This window comes from Lampetra planeri, chromosome 18 (assembly GCF_965212315.1).
Source record: "Lampetra planeri chromosome 18, kcLamPlan1.2.h2, whole genome shotgun sequence".
Lineage (NCBI taxonomy): Eukaryota > Metazoa > Chordata > Hyperoartia > Petromyzontiformes > Petromyzontidae > Lampetra > Lampetra planeri.
The window spans coordinates 1,887,836-1,906,910 of record NC_136124.1 but is presented as its reverse complement, the minus strand read 5'-3'; the positions used below and the strand labels follow the sequence as shown (position 1 = coordinate 1,906,910).

Below are 19,075 nucleotides of genomic sequence, written 5' to 3'. Positions count from 1 at the left end.
TTTGAATCTCTGCACCTCTTCTGGGAAGGGGGTGTAGAGACATTGCTACACGCTTCACGTGCTGCGAATCAAACCCACGCGCTCCGTTGTCAAGAAAAATGTCTGAGCCCAACCGCGAAGTGTGGTGTAGCATTAGTCATGTCTTGGAACGGGAAAACCTTTAAAGTTTCCTAAACTTTAAAATACCTATGCACATTTTTCAACCGATGTAAAGGCTAATTATGACAGAAAACTTATCTGCAGACCTTTGGGGCAAAATTGTGAAACTGGGTCCGTTAACAGTTTAATGCTGGTGAACACTTGTGCTTTTCATGTTGTATCTACTACTGTTTACTTGATACACTTTTCTGTAATCATAGAGTTTGTATACCTACAGCTAGTTTCCATTTTGCATGTTACTGTTTTTACAAGTTTGTGAAAAGTTTGCGCTTAGCAATAAAGAGCTTGTTTAAACACAAAGTCACGTGATTTAATTCAAATGCACGATTGTATAAAAAAGCGTTGCTTCTGCAAACCCCAAAATAACCAACATAGTCAAGTGATATTTGGGCAGACTTCAGCTCACATTAATAAGCTCAGGCTATTGCGCAACAACGCAGGGTCACGTTTGCAAAAGTCTCATGCTTCTTACTTCTATTTCCTGTTCTGCAAAAACTCTCCTTCGCTCCGCCTGCCTCTTGCAGACACGTCTGCTTCTGTACCTCGTGGTGATGGTGGCGGTATCGTCAACGGTGCTTCTTTCGGTGATGCTGGTGGTGGCGGTGGTGGTGGCGGCGGTCGTGGTGGTGCCGCCATCGATGCGTCTGCTGGGCTCTTGGGCACCGCCGGCACGAGGTCCTGCATTGACCAGCCAGAGCTGGCCAACTGCGAGCTGGTGGTGCAGGCCAGCCTGTGTCACAACGCATATCACGCCAGATTCTGCTGCGCCAGCTGCGCCGCGCACGCGCCCTCAAGACGCGCAACTCGCCAGCGAGCCGCGCGCTCGGGGGCAGCCTAATGGCCCGATGGATTCGTCACCGCTCGAATGAAACGGACCCTCAGCTACGAAGGGCAATCAGCGAGGACCAAAGAGATGCTGGGGCCTTGCTGTATGAAGTTGAGCAGTAAATGGAATGTGAAAGCGGAGATTTATTGTAGGAGGGGGACAGGTGGGGAGGATCACGGTTATAAAAAAAATGGAAGTAGATTTTATGACGGTGACACTTTCCCAAACTTCAGGTCGCGACTGCCGAGATAGCTTAGGAAAGGCTTCCCAGAAGGGTCAAAGAAGCCAATAAATAAAATGAAAACGGAAACAATTCAATCGTTTCCCTGTCAGTCGCCAAAAGCTTCAATGCTTTTCCAGAGCCTCTCCTCCCTCTACGAGAAACAAAACATAACATGTGTACAAGTTAAACTTAAACCAAGGCAGACATTAGATCATACATACATACACACATATATGTATATAAACATTGCTTATTTATATGGTAAAAATACACAGTATTTCCAACATTACGGCAATTCACCTTTCACTTTTGTAGCCATTTACTTAAAAAAAGAGAATAAGATGTGAAACAGCTGAGTGAGATAAACTTATCAAAGTGTGGAAATGTAATAATCTCATGACTGTATCTAGAGGACATATGCAATGGGTCATTACGGGTTGGTGAAGGCGGACAGGAACTATCCAGGACTGCTTTAGATTTCAGAAAGCCATGGTTGGGAATCGGGACTGGGACCGCCAGGATAAAAGTGTTAATTCACTAAACACTGCACTACCACCACTCCAAGGATTTTAGCGAACACTACCAATGTCAAATCTAGATTTGAAGCTTTCATTCCGTCTCGTGACGAGTGTATCCAAAGAATGCGTACTTTAATAAAGTCAATGTGACTTATATTCTTGGTTCTTTCGGTAAAGTCACGTAGGTATAAAAAAAATCACGACGTTTCGATTGCAACACAAGCAATCATCATCAGGTGGGAAAACCACAGCAAGAAATGTTTTTGCTGATAAGAATTCTCTCTCTGCAAACAATTAACTTATCACCAGGAGAGCTCAACCACCTTCCCGAATTTTGACTTGGAAAGATGTCACCAACCACTTTGGGTTATGACTTGATTTGTGTTTTCTTGTTAACCTCCACCGTCAGCAGTGTGGGTGTGGAGCGAGGTGCAATGCTTTGATTGGTGTAGACCTCCTGCCGGTGTCGGAGCCCTCTCCTACATTAACATTAGCTGCCCCACCCATCTCTAAACCTTTATAAACAGCTTGCCCTCAGACTAACCTCCCTGCTCCTGATGACGACCGCTTGTGTTGCGACCGAAACGTCGTGATATTTTTATTCACTTTATTTAGTATTATTTTATTGTTATTTTTTTCTATCTACGTGACTTTACCGAAAGAACCATAGGACACCTTCCCAAAGTTTAACTTTCTGTGGAGAAATTAACACATTTCCGGTTGAAATATCCTGTTCTGTAAATCCGCAGGTGAGGATTTTCTTCAACGGAGGACAAGGGCCTTTTATAAATAAATGAAATCCATGTTCAATACCATTGAAATGTGATGTAAAATGTGTTTAACCTTCATGCAAGACACTCCATGTTCTGAACTCAGTTGTGTTTTATAACGCTGCCACCTGGTGGTCGCATTTTCTCAACACCAAAGTTGGTGAAGAAACACGCTTTCATTGCGATGCACACTCCAACAAAACTAAAGAGATCACCACAAGCTCACAAGCTCGAAGTGAACAAAGCCTCAGACGAGTGTATTTACAGTGTCAACGATTTGCAAGAGCAACCGGGCGTTGTTGTTGTAAGTTGCTGAGGTTTAGCTCAGAGTACAGATCACAAGAAAGTGGCAAAATATACATTTATTTAATTTCAACCATGGACATGAAACAAGTACATTGGATTTCAAAGTTGTTTATTCTTTGAATGTCTGGACTGCTCTAAATACTTTGCCATTAAATACAGAAGCTTGTAAGAGCACATGCACCCATAAAAGTACGCAAAGTGGTTTGTATGATATACTTAACAAGAATGCTGAAAAACGATTTTAACTCATGGGTAATAGGATTTGTCTCAATTTAGCAATTTTAAAACAGCAGTACGTTTCATTTTATAAACATCGATTCTTGTATTACATAAAATCCATCGTATTAGTATCATTAGCTGATTACAGGCGAGGTAAGAGTAAAAAAAACACTGTGTAAGGCCTTCACACACTTGGCAAATTCTCTAATCAGGAGCAAAGAAAGATTTGTGGCCGGTAATGTGCGCAACTTGGGACAAGCTAAAACGGTGCACGATGGAATGCCGAAAATCCGTGCAATGCAGATACCAATACATGGCCACCCACCACCAAATGCATAAAGCCAGGACAGTTCATCAAAGGCGGTCTGAAATCACAATTTCCCAAAAGATAAAACAGTATTTAATTCCACACGCAAGTCTAATTTGCTCCATACTGAAAATGTCCTCACACGACACATTGCATGTAAAGAAAACAACTTGACGAGTGTGAAAGGGTCTTTACAAAGCCAGCGAACAATAACGGTGTGTCGTATAACATCTCTTCGATTTAAAAACGAACTTGAATGCAACACCTATTTTTTTTTCTGCTGCCAAGTTATGGAACCCTGTTAGAATGTAGAAAATTCGTGTATTGAAATTGTAAGATTTCAGTGTCCGATTTGAAATGAATTCATTTCATATCCACGATTTACACAATCGGCTTACCTGAAATACAATGGACATCTAAATAACCCTTCAAGTTTCTAAGTGTATGTCACCACAACGTAGTGTTATAAACCCGTGGGCCAGCACAATAGTTAAAATATTAAACTTTAGGTTGTTTTTTTTGGTGACAAATTTTTTAAAATCATGTCCTAACAAAGTTAGAAATATTTAAATCTGCAACTGACTGTACCACATACAGCAGTTAAGGCCTTTGACATTTTTTTTTTATAGGGATATACATTTTTGTATCAAAATATATAAAAAGTTAGCAATTTCACCTAAACACCCACATGACCTCAAATCTACCGTATCGGGCACATTACACTGTACGTTTTAGAATCACTCATAAAAATATTTTTTTAGCGTCGGCTTTGTCATCAGTGTCACAACAGCAAACCTAAAAATCACTGCATGAACATTATACCTATAAAACTACACTAGCAGTGCCTTCACCAAGATATTCTGTAGAATTACACAAGAAATAAAGCTAATCCAATCCCATCACCTGCATATATAATCTAACTCAGTAGTTTATGCAGTTAACTTCACATTTTGGCAAATTAAGATGTAAAAATAGCGCTTTTTCACGTGATATACACACACACACACACGTGTTCAGCATAGGGACGATCATGACAATGCTTGCCAATAAATCCATGTAGGTTGGACAACGTTCTCTTAATGACACTGAACAAGGGTCTCCATCAACTAGGGGTTAATTCACCCGGACTGCATTGTGTCAAAGTTCCCCTTGTTACAACTGCGCAGCGCCATGGGCTGTGCACTCGTACGCACCCGTGTTCCGCCTGCCTGCATCACACTGCTTTGTGTTGCCAGCGATCATTCGCATGGTGCAGTGGAATCTTCAACGGACAAGACACTTTTTTTCTCAAGTCCCCGTTACTTTGAAACAGCTGGGCCACAGCATGTCATGTGTTAAGCTGTTTATCCCTGCTTCCACTATCACGCCATTGTTGCAATGTCCATGAATGTCTAAAGATGTAAATGTTATAACGAAAGAGAAATATACTATTTTATTCATATATCCATTTGAACAATGTTTTTTTTTTCTTTTATGAACAGTAAATGAAACATTTCATTGCAATAATGCACTTTTTGTTCAAAGCTGTTTGCATTACCCAGAAAGCAAGTGTGAGTGCTAAATGTATATTCTATTTCACTTTAATAAAATAAGACGCAGCAAAAAAAACTGCAATAAATGTAATTACAAACCATGTTAAGAGACCCATTATAATGTGTATCTAATACATTTCAATTGTTTTCTTTAGGCAAATATATACACGTACACAAACCAAAGTGGCCATGCCCTTTAAACGCATTTGTCCAAAGTAACATTTTCATTAAAAAGGCCTAATTTTAGCTGTGATAAATTTGTACCTCTGTTTAAAAAGTATAAAGTGAGTGTTAACAAGTTACTGATGGGAAAGGTAAATTAAAATTAAATAGTTATGACGCCCAATACAGTATATAAATAACCATGCTACGATCATTGTCAACCTAATTATGAAAAGGTAAAGGTTATGTTAACTAAGTTTAAAGGTCAACAGTAGAGAAGGCTAATTCTATAATTTATCCAAAGCCCATTATATAATTACACAATGACATGTTTCTGCAGTTAAAATAAGATAACGGCATTTTTTTAACAAATGGTATAGTTTGGTGTATAAATTGGTAAATTTGTTTACATTTTACAGATAACCATCATTGCTTCTAAGCAGACAATTTCTTAAAAATTCTAAAATAATAAAAATTAGAAGACTCGAATGTTTCCTTTGCACTGCCATCATTGCAGGCATAACCCTGCACGAGTACAGGCTTTGCTATCATACATTGATCAATGTCCGTGAACTGTACAAAAAGATATCTACTGACAACACACACTTGTGAATAAGTAACCATGGCTGATAACTCACCCGACCCGGTCACTGGGCATCCTAACATTTCTTTAATGCTGCACCATTTTGAAACATTCATTTTTACAGTTATAAAACAAACAGCATTTTCTGTCAAAAGCTACAATGGCATTTCCAATAGGCACGAAGAAAATAAAACTGTGCTATGTCATCATTTAAGATATGGGTTTGTATGTGTTGTGTTTTTTTCAGTTTAAGACAATTGTAATTGTTGTTTTATAATACCAGAGGTTTTGTGCCATTCTATCATCTCTCTACTGCCTGCATGTTCTTAACTGTTAAAGAACTTACAAATCCCAAGCCACTGTTATTCTTTTAAGAGAAGCTTTAAGCAAATTAAGAAAATTGGAACTAAAAATAAATGCAGCATGGACATGAGTGTCAAGGGTAAGGAAACGGTATAATCAGATGCGAATCTCGAAAGTCTTCTGAACCTCGCTGCTGAAAGGGTTTGTCGGAGACGGGGTAAAGCGTTGCGGCTGCTGCTGCTGCTGCTGTTGAGTGGGGTTGTGCGGCTGCTGCTGTTGTTTATGCCTGGTCTCCAGCGCAACCCACTGCGCCTCAAACTGGTCTTCGCCTGCCGAAACCCCATTGCCATTTGTAAAGGCGGACGCAGCATTCCCACCGAAGCCACCGGCAGGCAAACTGGGCTTAGCAGCCTGCGTTGAATTGTTGAGGTTGCTGTTGAATTGAGACAGAGACTGCGTGGGCTGTCCCACCGCTGGTGCTGCCGCCACCGCCCCGGGATTACTTGCGACCGTGAACGCGCTGGCCACCATCTGCGAGGGCGTCATACTGGGTGTCGGCCCTGTGTTGTACTGCTGCTGGCCACCACCGTTCACGGTAAAGTGGCCTGGGTAAGAGGTTGCTGCTGCTGCCACCGCCACTGGCTGGTAATGATGATGATGTTGCATGGCAAACGCAGCAGAGGGTACCCCACCTGGCAATGACCCAACAGGCTGCATCTGCGTAGGGGACAGGCCATGGGGTGGCGTGACACCGGGGGGCAGCGCCTGCCCTTGTGGTTGCTTCTGGTTTTGCGTGGACTTGGCGACCTCATCGAGCCACCGCTCTGCTTCAGACTGCGTTCTCCGGTGTCCGGGGTTGAAGGCCGGTCCCACAGTGGTGCTGGCACCTGTCCCCACAAACACACGCGTGGTTGGAGAGAATGGGTTCCCATATTCTAACTCGGGACACCATTTCACGGCACTTGCCGTGTTTTCAGCCATGACATTAAATTCACCTGGTTGAGGATACCTCATTGTTTTTTTCTTGTCTGCAGTGTTTGCCCAAACAGTTTGTAGAGTTATGAGCTCATTTAAAACAAAAATTGTCAAATCATGATTGTGACAAACAAAATTACACTTTTCGGTAAAACTACCGATGTTGTGTACAAAGCTAATTAGAGCACACTGCATATGGAAGAGTGTCTTGTTTTGTTGATCGGTGGGCACCAACACTCATGTTAGTCATGTTTTGTATTGTGTGCACATTGCATTGCTCACTGTGGCCCCGAGGCCACACACAACCTATTTTTTTAATGGCCAACCGCGACAACAAGCACACTATCTGAAAAAAGTGAAAGCAACAATAAGTTATTTAGTTTGGTTTTAACTTGTTTTTTTTACATTGCCATTGGTAGTGGCAATAGGATGCACATTAAACTAATGGGATTGTATTATGCCACAATGCTACAGATACGTTAATAACGAATACTGAAGTGAATTATCTGCTACATTTGTAGAGTTTAACATATTTCGACTGAAAAAGCATTAAAGACGACTGTCAGCAAGCCCTATTCAGACATTTTGACGAGAAAGCTGGATAAATAGAAGGCGAGAGATCAAGCCATGGAACACGGAATTCAGGCACAACTTACCTGCTGTAGCGACAGTGACAGAGGAGGCGTGAGTCCAAGGATTGACGTCACGCACAGGTGCAACGGTCGAGTGCGGGGAAACGGGGGGTTTAGAGTTGGTTACAGGAAACGCGGAAGGCACGGTGTTAGCTGGAACAAGCGAGAAATTGCAAAGCCAGTTAAAATAAAAGAGGCAACGGTAAAACGGAGAAGCTGCAGCAGGAGAAATGGTTTCCCTGTGCACTAGCATGTACAGCACACTCACCCACTGTTGTCTTATCACACTGAAGGATTGGCTTTGATATGAATAAACCCAAATTATTCACGTCACTATTGGACATCTGTGGAAGAGCTTCATAGCTCATCGGATTCCTCCAGGATAAATAAATATTCTGATTACCTGCTGGTTTTTTTTTGTGTTTGTCAGCCAGCAGTAAAATTAAGATTACATAAGTTAGAAACAGAGGCAAGAGCACCAGATTACATTAGGAAGCCACTATACCTATGCACTGTTAAATCTAGATTGAAAACTCATTTCGTTAGAACTGACAAACATTTGTATATTTTTGGAAAAAAAACTATTTTGGCACTATTGTTTTATCCAACAACAATAACGAATGGTTTTGTAATTTACAATGTAATCTCGTCTTATGGTCAAAAAAGGATTTATTTATGCTATTATACCCAGTCAGGGCTCTGCAACCGATAACTTATGAGCAATGAATTTGTGAGAATGACTTTCTTTTGTCCAGGCCAATAAGTCAGGAAACATCGAAGGCAGTGCAGCTTACAGCGGTGCAGAAATGTGGCTGTCTGGCGACATACATCCTCCGTATAACGTATGGCGCACGTCACAAAAAGGCTGGCAACCACTTTGTTCTCAGGAGCAATTTCATTTTGGAAATCATATTTATAACCCAGACATGAGTGGTTGATCATTAAGCATTTTACCGACAGATTCATTATGACTTTATCCAAAGGAACTGGGACCTGCTACACTTTTTGCTGCACTTTAAATTGCATGTATGAAGCGTGATGGCTGGGGCGCAGCAGTGGAAGCAAGATAATGGACCTGCTGGGATTGCATGCCAGTGCCCCCCCCCACCAAATCCCAAGTTGCAAGCAAAATGCGTCAAAAGTGAATTTCTGTCTCCTTATTTGAGGCTTCTCAAGTGTCGGTGTAACAAATAAATAACAGCACACAAATCCCGAGACGGCGTGTTTGCATACAACGCAGCTCGTTCTTCTAGTCGATGTAAACTGTTGCCAGGGAGAAGAAACCAGCTGGTCCAGCAGAGGGCGCTCGCTACCTCGATAGTTCAGCGTCTCACCAAAAGGGACTTTGGATAGGCCCCATTCCCCTTTGCTCTTAAGCAAGGCCACCTCATTTGATGGCTATGCACCTCACAAATGCGTCTCAAACTATCACACGAGTTCTGATCTATGTAAACAAAGTCCGGAATTAAAGTGTGTAATTTATATTATGAATCAAACTTCCTAGGATTCACTTTTTGCGTCAGGTACATGCCTACATAATACTGTGTATAAACATGCGACATTGTTTCAAACGCACAGTACGTGAAATGCCTGAAGCAAAAGGCAAGCAGAGATAAAGGCAAGGTGCAAAGGTTTAACAGACGGTTTTATCAGTCACACCTGCACTGGAAACTGAGTTCTGTCGGCTATAAAGTCGACATTAATCAAACTTTAGCTTTTACATTCAATTGCTTTGCAAAGACTAGCAACAACTGAAGTTATGGCAGTTTATTGGAATGCTGTTCTCACATTAATTCATTAACATAAACAAGTCTGTTAGGTTTCACAAACATGTACCTTCCCACCTTACAATGTACAGTGAGGCCAGCCATGTAAGTGATGTAGCCTTTATTTTGTGTGCTCCATCACTCACCTATTAGTTTAGTCTTTGTGGATTATTTATTTCACATTGGGACGGATTGTCAAAATGTATATTAACAGCCAAATAAGGAAACCCCGACGTTTCCATTACAGTCCAATTCAATGCCTGGCGGGAACAAGCACTGTTACCTCCTACAGGCAATTTCAGGGTGTCACTGGCAATGGCTGCCACAACATTTAAGTGTAAAAATGATCATGTGGGCAACTAAGAATGTCCAATCAGATTACAAAACCCAAGTCACATGACTACCTTAAAGTTGTGTGCTCTGTAGCCAATTGTTCAAACACACTTTTCAACAAACTCGTGTGTTTATTGTCTGGACAGATCTCCCCCCCCCCACCACCACACTTTGCAAACGCCATACTAAGTTGCCGCAGTTGCTCATAGTAAAGATGTTGCTGGTGATAATCACTGGGGGGGCAACCGATGTAGGCATGTAGGCAGCTACATTCTGTGGGCGCCAGCTTGGATACCCCTGGGTGGCACTAACCTAAAGGCAGGGTGGCCACACCAGGAACGTTTGGCCGGGACATGGGAACGGCGGAGAATGGATCCTCAGCGGGAGGGAAGCTGCCGGTTATCTGGGAGCAAAGGGCGTGAATACCGTCTGCGCTGGGCGGTTCGGGGCTGTTTGGCGACTCCACCTCCGGCACTGCCAAAGACAATAAACGGTCCAACAGTTTTAATACCTTTACTATACACAACAAAATTATACACGATTCCAAAATGACCCTCAGGGAGCACACAAATGTATACATGTTGTGCCCATAACTTCAAAAACCTGTCCGTTTATCAGAATTACTTAGGTACAGTTAATAGGTATGTAACTCATGATAGCACGACATTTAATATGGAACTGAGACACTATTAGTGTAATTGTAAAATTACTATAATAGGAAAAGTGGTCACAAAGGCAGATATATATGCTATAGGCCAGTATTTTACCATTAAATCTAGCAGAGAATATTAAAAGTGAATGTTTATCATGCAAAAACAGTGAGTCATGACTGCGTACGATTCATATACCATAGCTTAAAATGACATTTTACGTAACTTCAAGACACTCCAATCAAATGTAGAAGTAATGTTAAACACGTTTCCAAGACAAACCACTTCCCCGCCCCCCACAGTAATTCTGAAGCACAAGACGATAAAAACATCCACACACTCCTTTGTACACATTTATCTTAACACACAACGCACCAACACTTTCACAAGACTCTACAAATCCCATTTTCAATACCCTTGTAAAACTTTCCATTGCACAAAACTCACCACCACAATCCAATCAACCATCTGTGGTACAAAAAAACCCAGGTATACTTATAACCCGTGATCTAATAAACTGTTTAAATATACGCGTCGCACGCATGTGCATTAACTGCTATGCGTATGCCCGCACCTGCGAGAAACATGGTTGGCTATGTACGTATACATACGTGGCAGTCACTTTTAAACGCTCACCCTTGTTTAGGAGCTGAAAGTCGGTCTTGCGCTGCAGCGTGGAGGGCAGGTCGTTGAGGCGGAGCGAGAGGTTGCGCTTGAAGGGCGAACTCTTCTGCAGCAGCGCAGGGAAGCCACGGAAGGAACCCTGCCGCACGAGCTCGTCGATGGGGGCATGCCGGCGCGGGATGGAGAGGACGCTGCCCCCATCCGACGGACCGCTGGAGACCACCTGATTAACAACTTCAATCGGGGCTGATGACGCCGCCACCGCCGCAGCCACCACCACTGCATCCCCCGTACCACCGTTTTCGTGCCCATTAGCGACACCGGCTGCGATAAAAAAGAAAAGTGGAATTCTATAGTTTCTTTGTAGTTGTGAATGTATGTACGTGTGTACGCTGAACTTCTTTCGCACCGTGCATAGACAATCGTGCTAATCGGAGGTTCAGGGGAAGGACAACAAACAAAACAAGTAGTTCTAAATAAATGAGTCTTCAATTTAAGAAATTCGTTTTCAATGTGGTGGGGTAAGGTGTGGGTACCTCCCCCACTCCTCTTTCAAGAGCAGAGTTCCCTTGAATGGAGGCCCTTCTGCCAGCAGTGGTGTGAGTAAGCAATTGCAGCTGCTGCGCCTTTATCTATTGTCATTTAAGCCAGGATTTTAGTTTTCATAAGACCATTGTGCACGTGGAAAATCACTGACGACTAAGGGGCCTCCCCAAACTGTGTGGGCCCTTGGTGGGTATTTTGACTATACTTTTCCATGCTGGTCAATGCAGGCTGACATTGGGTAGCATAGATGTGTTCTTATAGATGTGGGATCGCAGTAAAGCAACGAATTTTGCTGCACTAACATCTGCTAACAATTAAAATCGTCTCAAGAGTCACCATGTTTGAGTGATTGTTGAGAGCTCTTCTCCAATGGTTATAAATACCATGTACCAACTACTGGTAAAGATTCGTCTCTAGAGGACAACCATTCTCTCTACCTCCTACCAAACAGTGTTTATATGTTGTATATTATAGGTTCATGGACCCTTAAAAGGACTAATGCTATATTCACCAAAAGGTTACGTTTTTTTACTTTGAATTAAATCACAACCCTGAACTGGAATAATGCATTTCATTGTGGTTGGGAGGGGTGGGGAAGGGGTGGCGAAGGGTGTTGTTAAACTTGTCCTATTAATACCACTACACATTTCATGAACAACTTTCATAAGCCAAGGTACCAAATAAAAATTACCCAAAATAAACCTAATCCAAACAGAAATTAGAATTCATTTATACATCAACTTTACAGGGTTTTCACGAAGAGATGTAGGTTTGACAAGAAAGCAACCTGCCGACCCTAAAAGCTATGGATAATGTACACGAATAAAGCACTTGGAAAATCTGTTTCGATTATCATTCTATACTACCATTTACATTATGCTTGAGTGCGAACTGATTGTACAGGTAATGTGTGTACTTTTTTCGCACCGTACGTAGCCAACTATGCTAATCGGAGGTGGGGGAAGAACGAAGTAAACAGACGTCTCTACTGTGTAGCCCCTTTTAAGCTTTAAAGAACAAGGCTCCTCATTAACTGGCCACAGAAAACATAAAAAAATAGTAATGTACTTCATTTAAATTACATTAAAGGGCTAAATGTTTCCAAATCCAGCTCCTTGCATTTGTGATCATGCCTTGGCAGTGAGAAGCCAGGCGGACAAAGCATCAGCATAATCTGATTGACACATCAAAGGGTATAGAGCAGACTACCGAGATTTGACCTTAAACATTCCTTCCATGTACTCAAGCAGAAAATCCATCAGTCAGCTGGACTTCCGACGTGGGGTCACTAGCCAGTTAAATTCATCAGGCAACCCAATTTATGGTCTTAATACCATTGTTAGTGTTATATTATAAGAACAAAGCTGATGTTTTTGCCATCAGCAAAGTGTTTGCGATAGTATATAAAAACACAAGCTAGGAGTAAAGAAGGCTTAAAAAGGTGAGCATGAGCTACATGTAAAACAAAAAACTTTTGGAAATAAATTACAGCCTTGGTATTTAAAAAACTTTTCTTCCCTGCCACTTGTGTACATTGTTACTACAATCAATGGTTTCAGCCAAAAGACATTGCACTCACTGAGTCAACTAATTGAGATGCAAAGAGGAAAAGTTCTGCAAAATGAAAGCAATTCCTATACTCATTACACATACTCCATGGCATTCCGTGAATTAAACTTGTCAGGCAGGGCAAAGTATAACAAAGAAACCCCTATTAGAAACCTGCAGGACTGGCCTCCTAAAAAAAATATATACAGTATGGTCAGTGCAGAATTTTCTAGTTAATACAAAGCACCACTAGCAAATTACAGTTTCACTCTGATGATGTTTCACTTGAAATCCACGTATTTCAATTTTCACTGGTGAATGATGGCCATTTCATGTTAGGAGAGCATATGGCTTAAAGTCTACACATGAATAAGATGTACATGAAAATGTAACATTATATGCAGCAATTATAACATATACATGCTGATCGTATTAACAGGGCTGCTAAATCCCATGCTACAATTTTAAACATATTTTACTGGGAAAATTGCCAACCAAGACTTAACAGTAATCTTGAAAAGATACCAACAAGTTTTGTTTCATGATATAGCGGCTTTGTTTCATGAAATAATCATTGCCATGAACAATCTCTCTCAGGATCATCAGTTATCTGACACGTTATGTGACCTACCATACATTCATTCAAATTTAGCAAATTAAAGCATGATAACTCATTTGATAACTCATTTCCCCATTAAAACGTTAATGGTTACAGAAGACCAGGAAGTAAGAGGCTAACAGTCTCAGGTCTCTTGAGCATGACCTCATTTCCTGGTTTGAACATGTGAAGATATATCTCAGACCGGTTTGGGAACTTGGCCAGATGAAAGGATGTTGACCTATTCTCATAAAAAGTGTTGCTGGGCACAAGGTTACAATGCAAGTTACATAATACAGTAGAACCTCTGGCCACGACCATAATTCGTTCCATAACTTTGGTCGCAACCCGATTTGGTCGTGACTCGAACTAAATTTCCCCATTGGATTATAAGTAAATACGATTAATCCGTTCCAGACTCCTACGAACTGTATATAAACATTGTTTTTTAAAGATTTTTAAGCACAAAAATAGTTAATTATACCATAGAATTCACAGTGTAATAGTAAACTAAATGTAAAAAACATTGAATAACACTGAGATAACCTTGAACAGAGAAAACTAACATTGCCGCGTCAAGGTTTAGAATCGTTCAACAAGATGATTGTTTCGTCTGCTACATCAGTCGGTCGATTCTGAGAGAGAGAGAGAATATTCGCATGAGCAATTCATGTTTCTATTGAAAGTAAGTTAACAGTAATATTTGGGTACAGTATTGTTTTTGGAAGCATTCACCGTAATATCGTATGAACGTTTACTTCACCGCATCATCGTATGAATGATGCGAGAAGAGATTAACGGGTTCTTATGTTAGCGATTTACGTACTCAGCGCTTTCGCTCTCTAAATTACGGCTTGAATGAGGGGGGAGGGGTATGACTACACTCACAAAATTAATATCTTACTAGGAATTTAATATAAAAGTTATATACATAACTGTTACGCTTTGCGTAATTCCAAAAAAAATGGCGCGGAAGGGGAAATCGGCCGCGGCAGTGTTTGATCGTCACCCGAGTTTGTGTTCGTGACCAGATTCAAAACATTTGTGAATTTTTTGGTCGGAACCCGATTTGGTCGTGGTCAGAAGCGTTCGTGACCAGAGGTTCTACTCTACACCTATTCTCAAGCTATCCACCAAACTACCAGTGCCACAGCCAGCAGATACGTGCCAGCACTTGAAAGATACAACCCAAAAACAAAACGTCTTATGAAGTAGATGCTTATCCAAGCTGTGTGTCACAGGTTGTCCAACACAAGTTTGAAGCATTGTTAGTGAAAAAATGTAATTCTACATCATGGTCAGTTTCATTGTTGTGATTCACTGCAGGAAGGTTAGGCATGCAATGGTTCATCCCACACTTAATGTGATTACTTGAAGTGAATGTAGAGACAGGTTTTATCAAAATTACTTGCATAGATGCATCGTAAATAATCAATTCCTATATGCAAATAGATTCCTATATCTTGAAGAAAATAATACATTTTAAGAAATAAATAAATCGCTGTATTGTTACATGCCTAAGTGCATGCCTATTTGTCAATCCACTGTTGTATAAGAGGCTTCCAATGCCGTGTGGGTCATGGGGGTTATTTGACCATACTCCACCACGCTGGTCAGTGTGGGAGCAAAGAAGTACAACATACCAGTGGAGATTAGTGCACCGTCTTCAGTTGTTAACAATGTGCATGCGATTAAAAGGATATATTAAAAAGAGCAGGAATGACATTGAGAGGAGGTCACTAAATAGCACCTGTGATTTGTATTTAGACTAACGAGCACTGTCCATGCATTTGCGTGGGATACACGAGCCGCTGTGGAGAGTGGGTGGGGCAGAGGCATGGCGTGTGACATCTAGCCGCACCACCACACGTGCCCGCCCGCGCGCCAGAGAGTAAAACTTCGTTTTCATATACAGAAAAAGACTTGGATTGCGAGCATAATTCGTTCCGGAAACGTGTTTGTAATCCAAAGCACTCGTATATCGGTTGTGATCACGTGACGCTCGGCAGACAAAGCGTATGCACGCACTACTCGTATTGCAAGACCTCGCTCGTTTATCAAATTAATATTTATTGAAAATTTTTGCTCGTCTTGCAAAACACTCGCAGACCAAGTTACTCGCAATCCAAGGTTTTACTGCATATAAAATATAATATAGCATGATTAAGCATCAAACCTACACCGGGGAGACACAGCTTAGGTAAAGTGTCTACAAGTGCTGCCTGTTATTTGGGTTGCATCTATAAAGTGCTTTCGCTCCAGATTGCCAACAGAGGTAGGGAGCGAGGAGGCACCTGCACGCTTCTGCTCCTCGATCTGCCGCAAGGCCTCCTGCCGCTCGGCCTGCTCCGTGGCGGTCATGACGCGGAAAGAGCCCTCACGGGTGAACGAGGTCCGGCTGGCGTCGAATGTGGCCGTCACGCCGCACTCCTTCTCGCGTTTCTGCTTGCGCTCCAGGCACGCGGCGAAGGCGCAGCCCACGGCGTGGCTCAAGCGCTCGCCCTGTCAGGGAGTTGAGACGGCGGGGAGGGAGGGAGGGAGGCGGGCGGGCAAACGTTACAGAAACGTTTAGCACGGTTGGCTACGTACGGTTAGAAAGAACTTTAACAAGCATGCGTAAATGCATAACCCTGGCTGTGGGATAGCTGGCCACAACCATGCGACTAATCTATTCGCCTAAATTAAAAGTGCTAAATGCAAATGTGGCCACATTGGGAAAAAGGTAAAGGTGCAGCGCTAAAATTGCTTGATCACGACACTGATAGTGGAAGGGTCTCCCCTAGAGTCCCACCAAGGGGTAGTTTGTCCTATTCTTCCATGCTGGTGAGACATTGAAAGTGGCAGGACGAACCCCCCCCCACACTTTAACCCCACCACATGCAACATGCTCACCGACTAACTGCAGTGCGGCAGCGGCCCTATAAACTCCCAAAAAATAATCTATAATTCCAACCCTTCATCAACTCGCTGCTGGATGAAAGCCTATCTATGCCACGTCAGTCACGGGGATTGTGCGGGTTACTGAAGGTCTTTTTTCTTATTTCTTTCTACAGCACAAACCAAAACACATTGCTCACGGCACACACACACATTTCACTTAAGGCATTCTGCTCACAGAGTCCTTGACGGCCATGAAAGAGTGGCAAAGCCAACGACGTGTAGTGCCGTCGCGGCAGATATAGGAGAAGGCTCGCTCGTAGTTCCTGTCCGGAGCGCAGAAGGACACCTTCTCGATCGTCTGGTCCACAATCAAATCCTACAAGGGGGTGGAAGGCATAAACAAAACACATTCCAGAGTGAGAACCAACAAATACCACAGCTGACCACATGCGCTCTGATAATGATATTTATATGAAGTGCTTGCTTGTACTATTTGCAGGAGAAAAATATTAATTTATTATATTCAAAGGGGTAATCCAACCACATTTTGGGAATTGTAAGGGTCACTGGCACAATGGACCAATATTGAGTAATGAAATGTAACTTGCCAACACACAAAGCCTTTGGCTATTGTGTTCTCCCATTCATTGAGGCAGTACACGTGATTTTCATGTAGAACAATGGCCTACGTTTGCAAGAGGTTACGTTTATTCTTTCTCATGTGAGCGGATGCCATTTAATAACACAAGAAGGAAGCTCCTCCTTCTCAATTGCTTGCCCAGCCTGCTTTGCCATAAAAAGCTTAATAGGCATTTGAAGTAATTTAAAACTAAACAGGGCAAATAGTGCTTACTTTTGTTTCATGGCAGAAATTCCTTCTAGTCAATAAAGCGTTAATGCATCTGCTGCAATTTTTTAAGATAACATATGGAGACAGGTGTTTTATTAAACCGATTAATTGGAGATGCTAAGCACCGTAATTATCAGCACAAAATTCTGGACATGAAATGTTGCCATTACTCAGTCGATGTGTATTTCTGTTCCTGGAATTATTTAATTACGTATTAAAATACTATACCAAACTAATTGACAAGCACAACCTTCTAACTTGTGCAAACAGCAACAGAAGTATTGGTATGCTATTAAAGAAAAAGTCACTGAAATGTATTGTAATGCCAGTTGATATACTTGCTTAGGAGTGTTAAAATATATTGAGCATGTTACATTAATATTGTCCAAAGGATGTGTCATTGTTCATAAAAACCGAAAATTATAGTGAGTCATAGGTTATAAACGCACAGAAAAAAATTGTGATGTATGCCATTTATGTGTTTCTAAAAAGCATCACACCTACATACAAAATTAAGCTTGTGATGTAAATTACTTATATTATACTTTCATTTATATACTCTACAATGGTGCAAATACAGGCCATTAGTTCAAGGTCACAACCAATTCGACCCTTGTGTATATACAAAGCTGAGTGAGATACATAAAACTGAAAATAAAATGTAAGAGAATAATCACACTACGGTTCTACACCATTTGCTAACCAACTGCATTTAATAACATTGCATAGCCGCTCCAAACTTCAACCTGATTAATGCAATTGAAGTCTTACAGTTCCAAGTTCCACAATAATTTACCTTTGTCAGATCAGCCACCACTCTGAGAGCATCTGCAGACACCCACAATACTGCTCGCACCTTTGTCCTCCCGACCTACAGAAAAAACGATAAAACATGCCATCATGAAGAAAATATAATAGCAGAGCCACCAACAGAAACGTGTTTTGTTTCTAACATTACCGACAGAAAACTTGAGAATTTGTATTCATTTTAACGTACCATAACATACTAATAATGTGATTCCTTTGAATGTAATCGTAAATCCATTTACTGAATTTACATGTCAGTGATATGCCATGACTTTCAATGATTCAACCTTAAGGTTATTCGAAGATTAAACCTAGTTTTAAATCTTGATTTGAAGCTTTCGTGACTGAAGGAATCCACTCTCTTTGGTTCTTTCGGCAAAGTCACGTAGTTAGAAAAATAATAGATCACGACGTTTCAATCGCAACACACAAGCAATCGTCATCAGGTGGGACAAACACAGCAGTTTTTTCTTGCTGTGGTTGTCCCACCTGATGACGATTGCTTGTGTTGCGATCTAAACGTCGTGATCTATCATTGTTCTACCTAGTTTTAAATACGTCACAACAAAGGCTGCCTTGCAGGGGAATGTGCTGTATTGACAATCAAGTGTACCACCAAGGTGCTTTCAAAGTGTAAACTATCAACTGATAAGTTTGTCTTATCGAGAGATTGGTCCCTACCAAAGGAATGTGGAACTTTCACAAGCAGCACAAGAAAACCACTGGAGTTAAGCTCCTTCTCACTCTTATTTTAGAAGAAAAACACTTCATTTGTTTACTTTCAATATTCCATATACACATCACATCAATTTGCATATTTCAGAAAAAACATCCAAATTAAAAGTGAAACGTGTATATATACGCAATACACACACACCACATACCTGGCATGAATTTAGATTCAGCATACCTACAAGCAAGCACAAGCTTACACATGTTTTGGTTTGTAAAGAACATT

General features: G+C 41.5%; 2 protein-coding genes across 8 annotated transcripts in view; one reads left to right on the top strand and one right to left on the bottom strand.

The window, feature by feature from the left end:
• The window catches only part of LOC144723472 (papilin-like), a 58,594-nt gene extending 52,771 nt beyond the window's left edge, over positions 1 to 5,823 (top strand). For both annotated transcript variants that reach the window (XM_078602256.1, XM_078602255.1), the window contains one exon: positions 684 to 5,823. In XM_078602256.1, coding sequence (XP_078458382.1) covers positions 684 to 997 — 314 coding nt within the window. In that variant the 3' untranslated portion in view covers positions 998 to 5,823. The remainder of the gene's footprint in view (positions 1 to 683) is intronic.
• Positions 2,895 to 19,075, bottom strand: part of LOC144723473 (protein numb homolog) — a 33,256-nt gene continuing 17,075 nt past the window's right edge. For 2 of the 6 annotated variants that reach the window (XM_078602257.1, XM_078602258.1), the window contains exons 4-10: positions 18,107 to 18,181; positions 16,696 to 16,836; positions 15,875 to 16,082; positions 10,901 to 11,212; positions 9,927 to 10,088; positions 7,540 to 7,668; positions 2,895 to 6,795 (exon numbers count right to left, since the gene is read on the bottom strand). In XM_078602257.1, coding sequence (XP_078458383.1) covers positions 6,065 to 6,795; positions 7,540 to 7,668; positions 9,927 to 10,088; positions 10,901 to 11,212; positions 15,875 to 16,082; positions 16,696 to 16,836; positions 18,107 to 18,181 — 1,758 coding nt within the window. In that variant the 3' untranslated portion in view covers positions 2,895 to 6,064. The remainder of the gene's footprint in view (positions 6,796 to 7,539; positions 7,669 to 9,926; positions 10,089 to 10,900; positions 11,213 to 15,874; positions 16,083 to 16,695; positions 16,837 to 18,106; positions 18,182 to 19,075) is intronic. The other 4 variants (XM_078602259.1, XM_078602260.1, XM_078602261.1 and 1 more) reach the window with 4 other exon arrangements.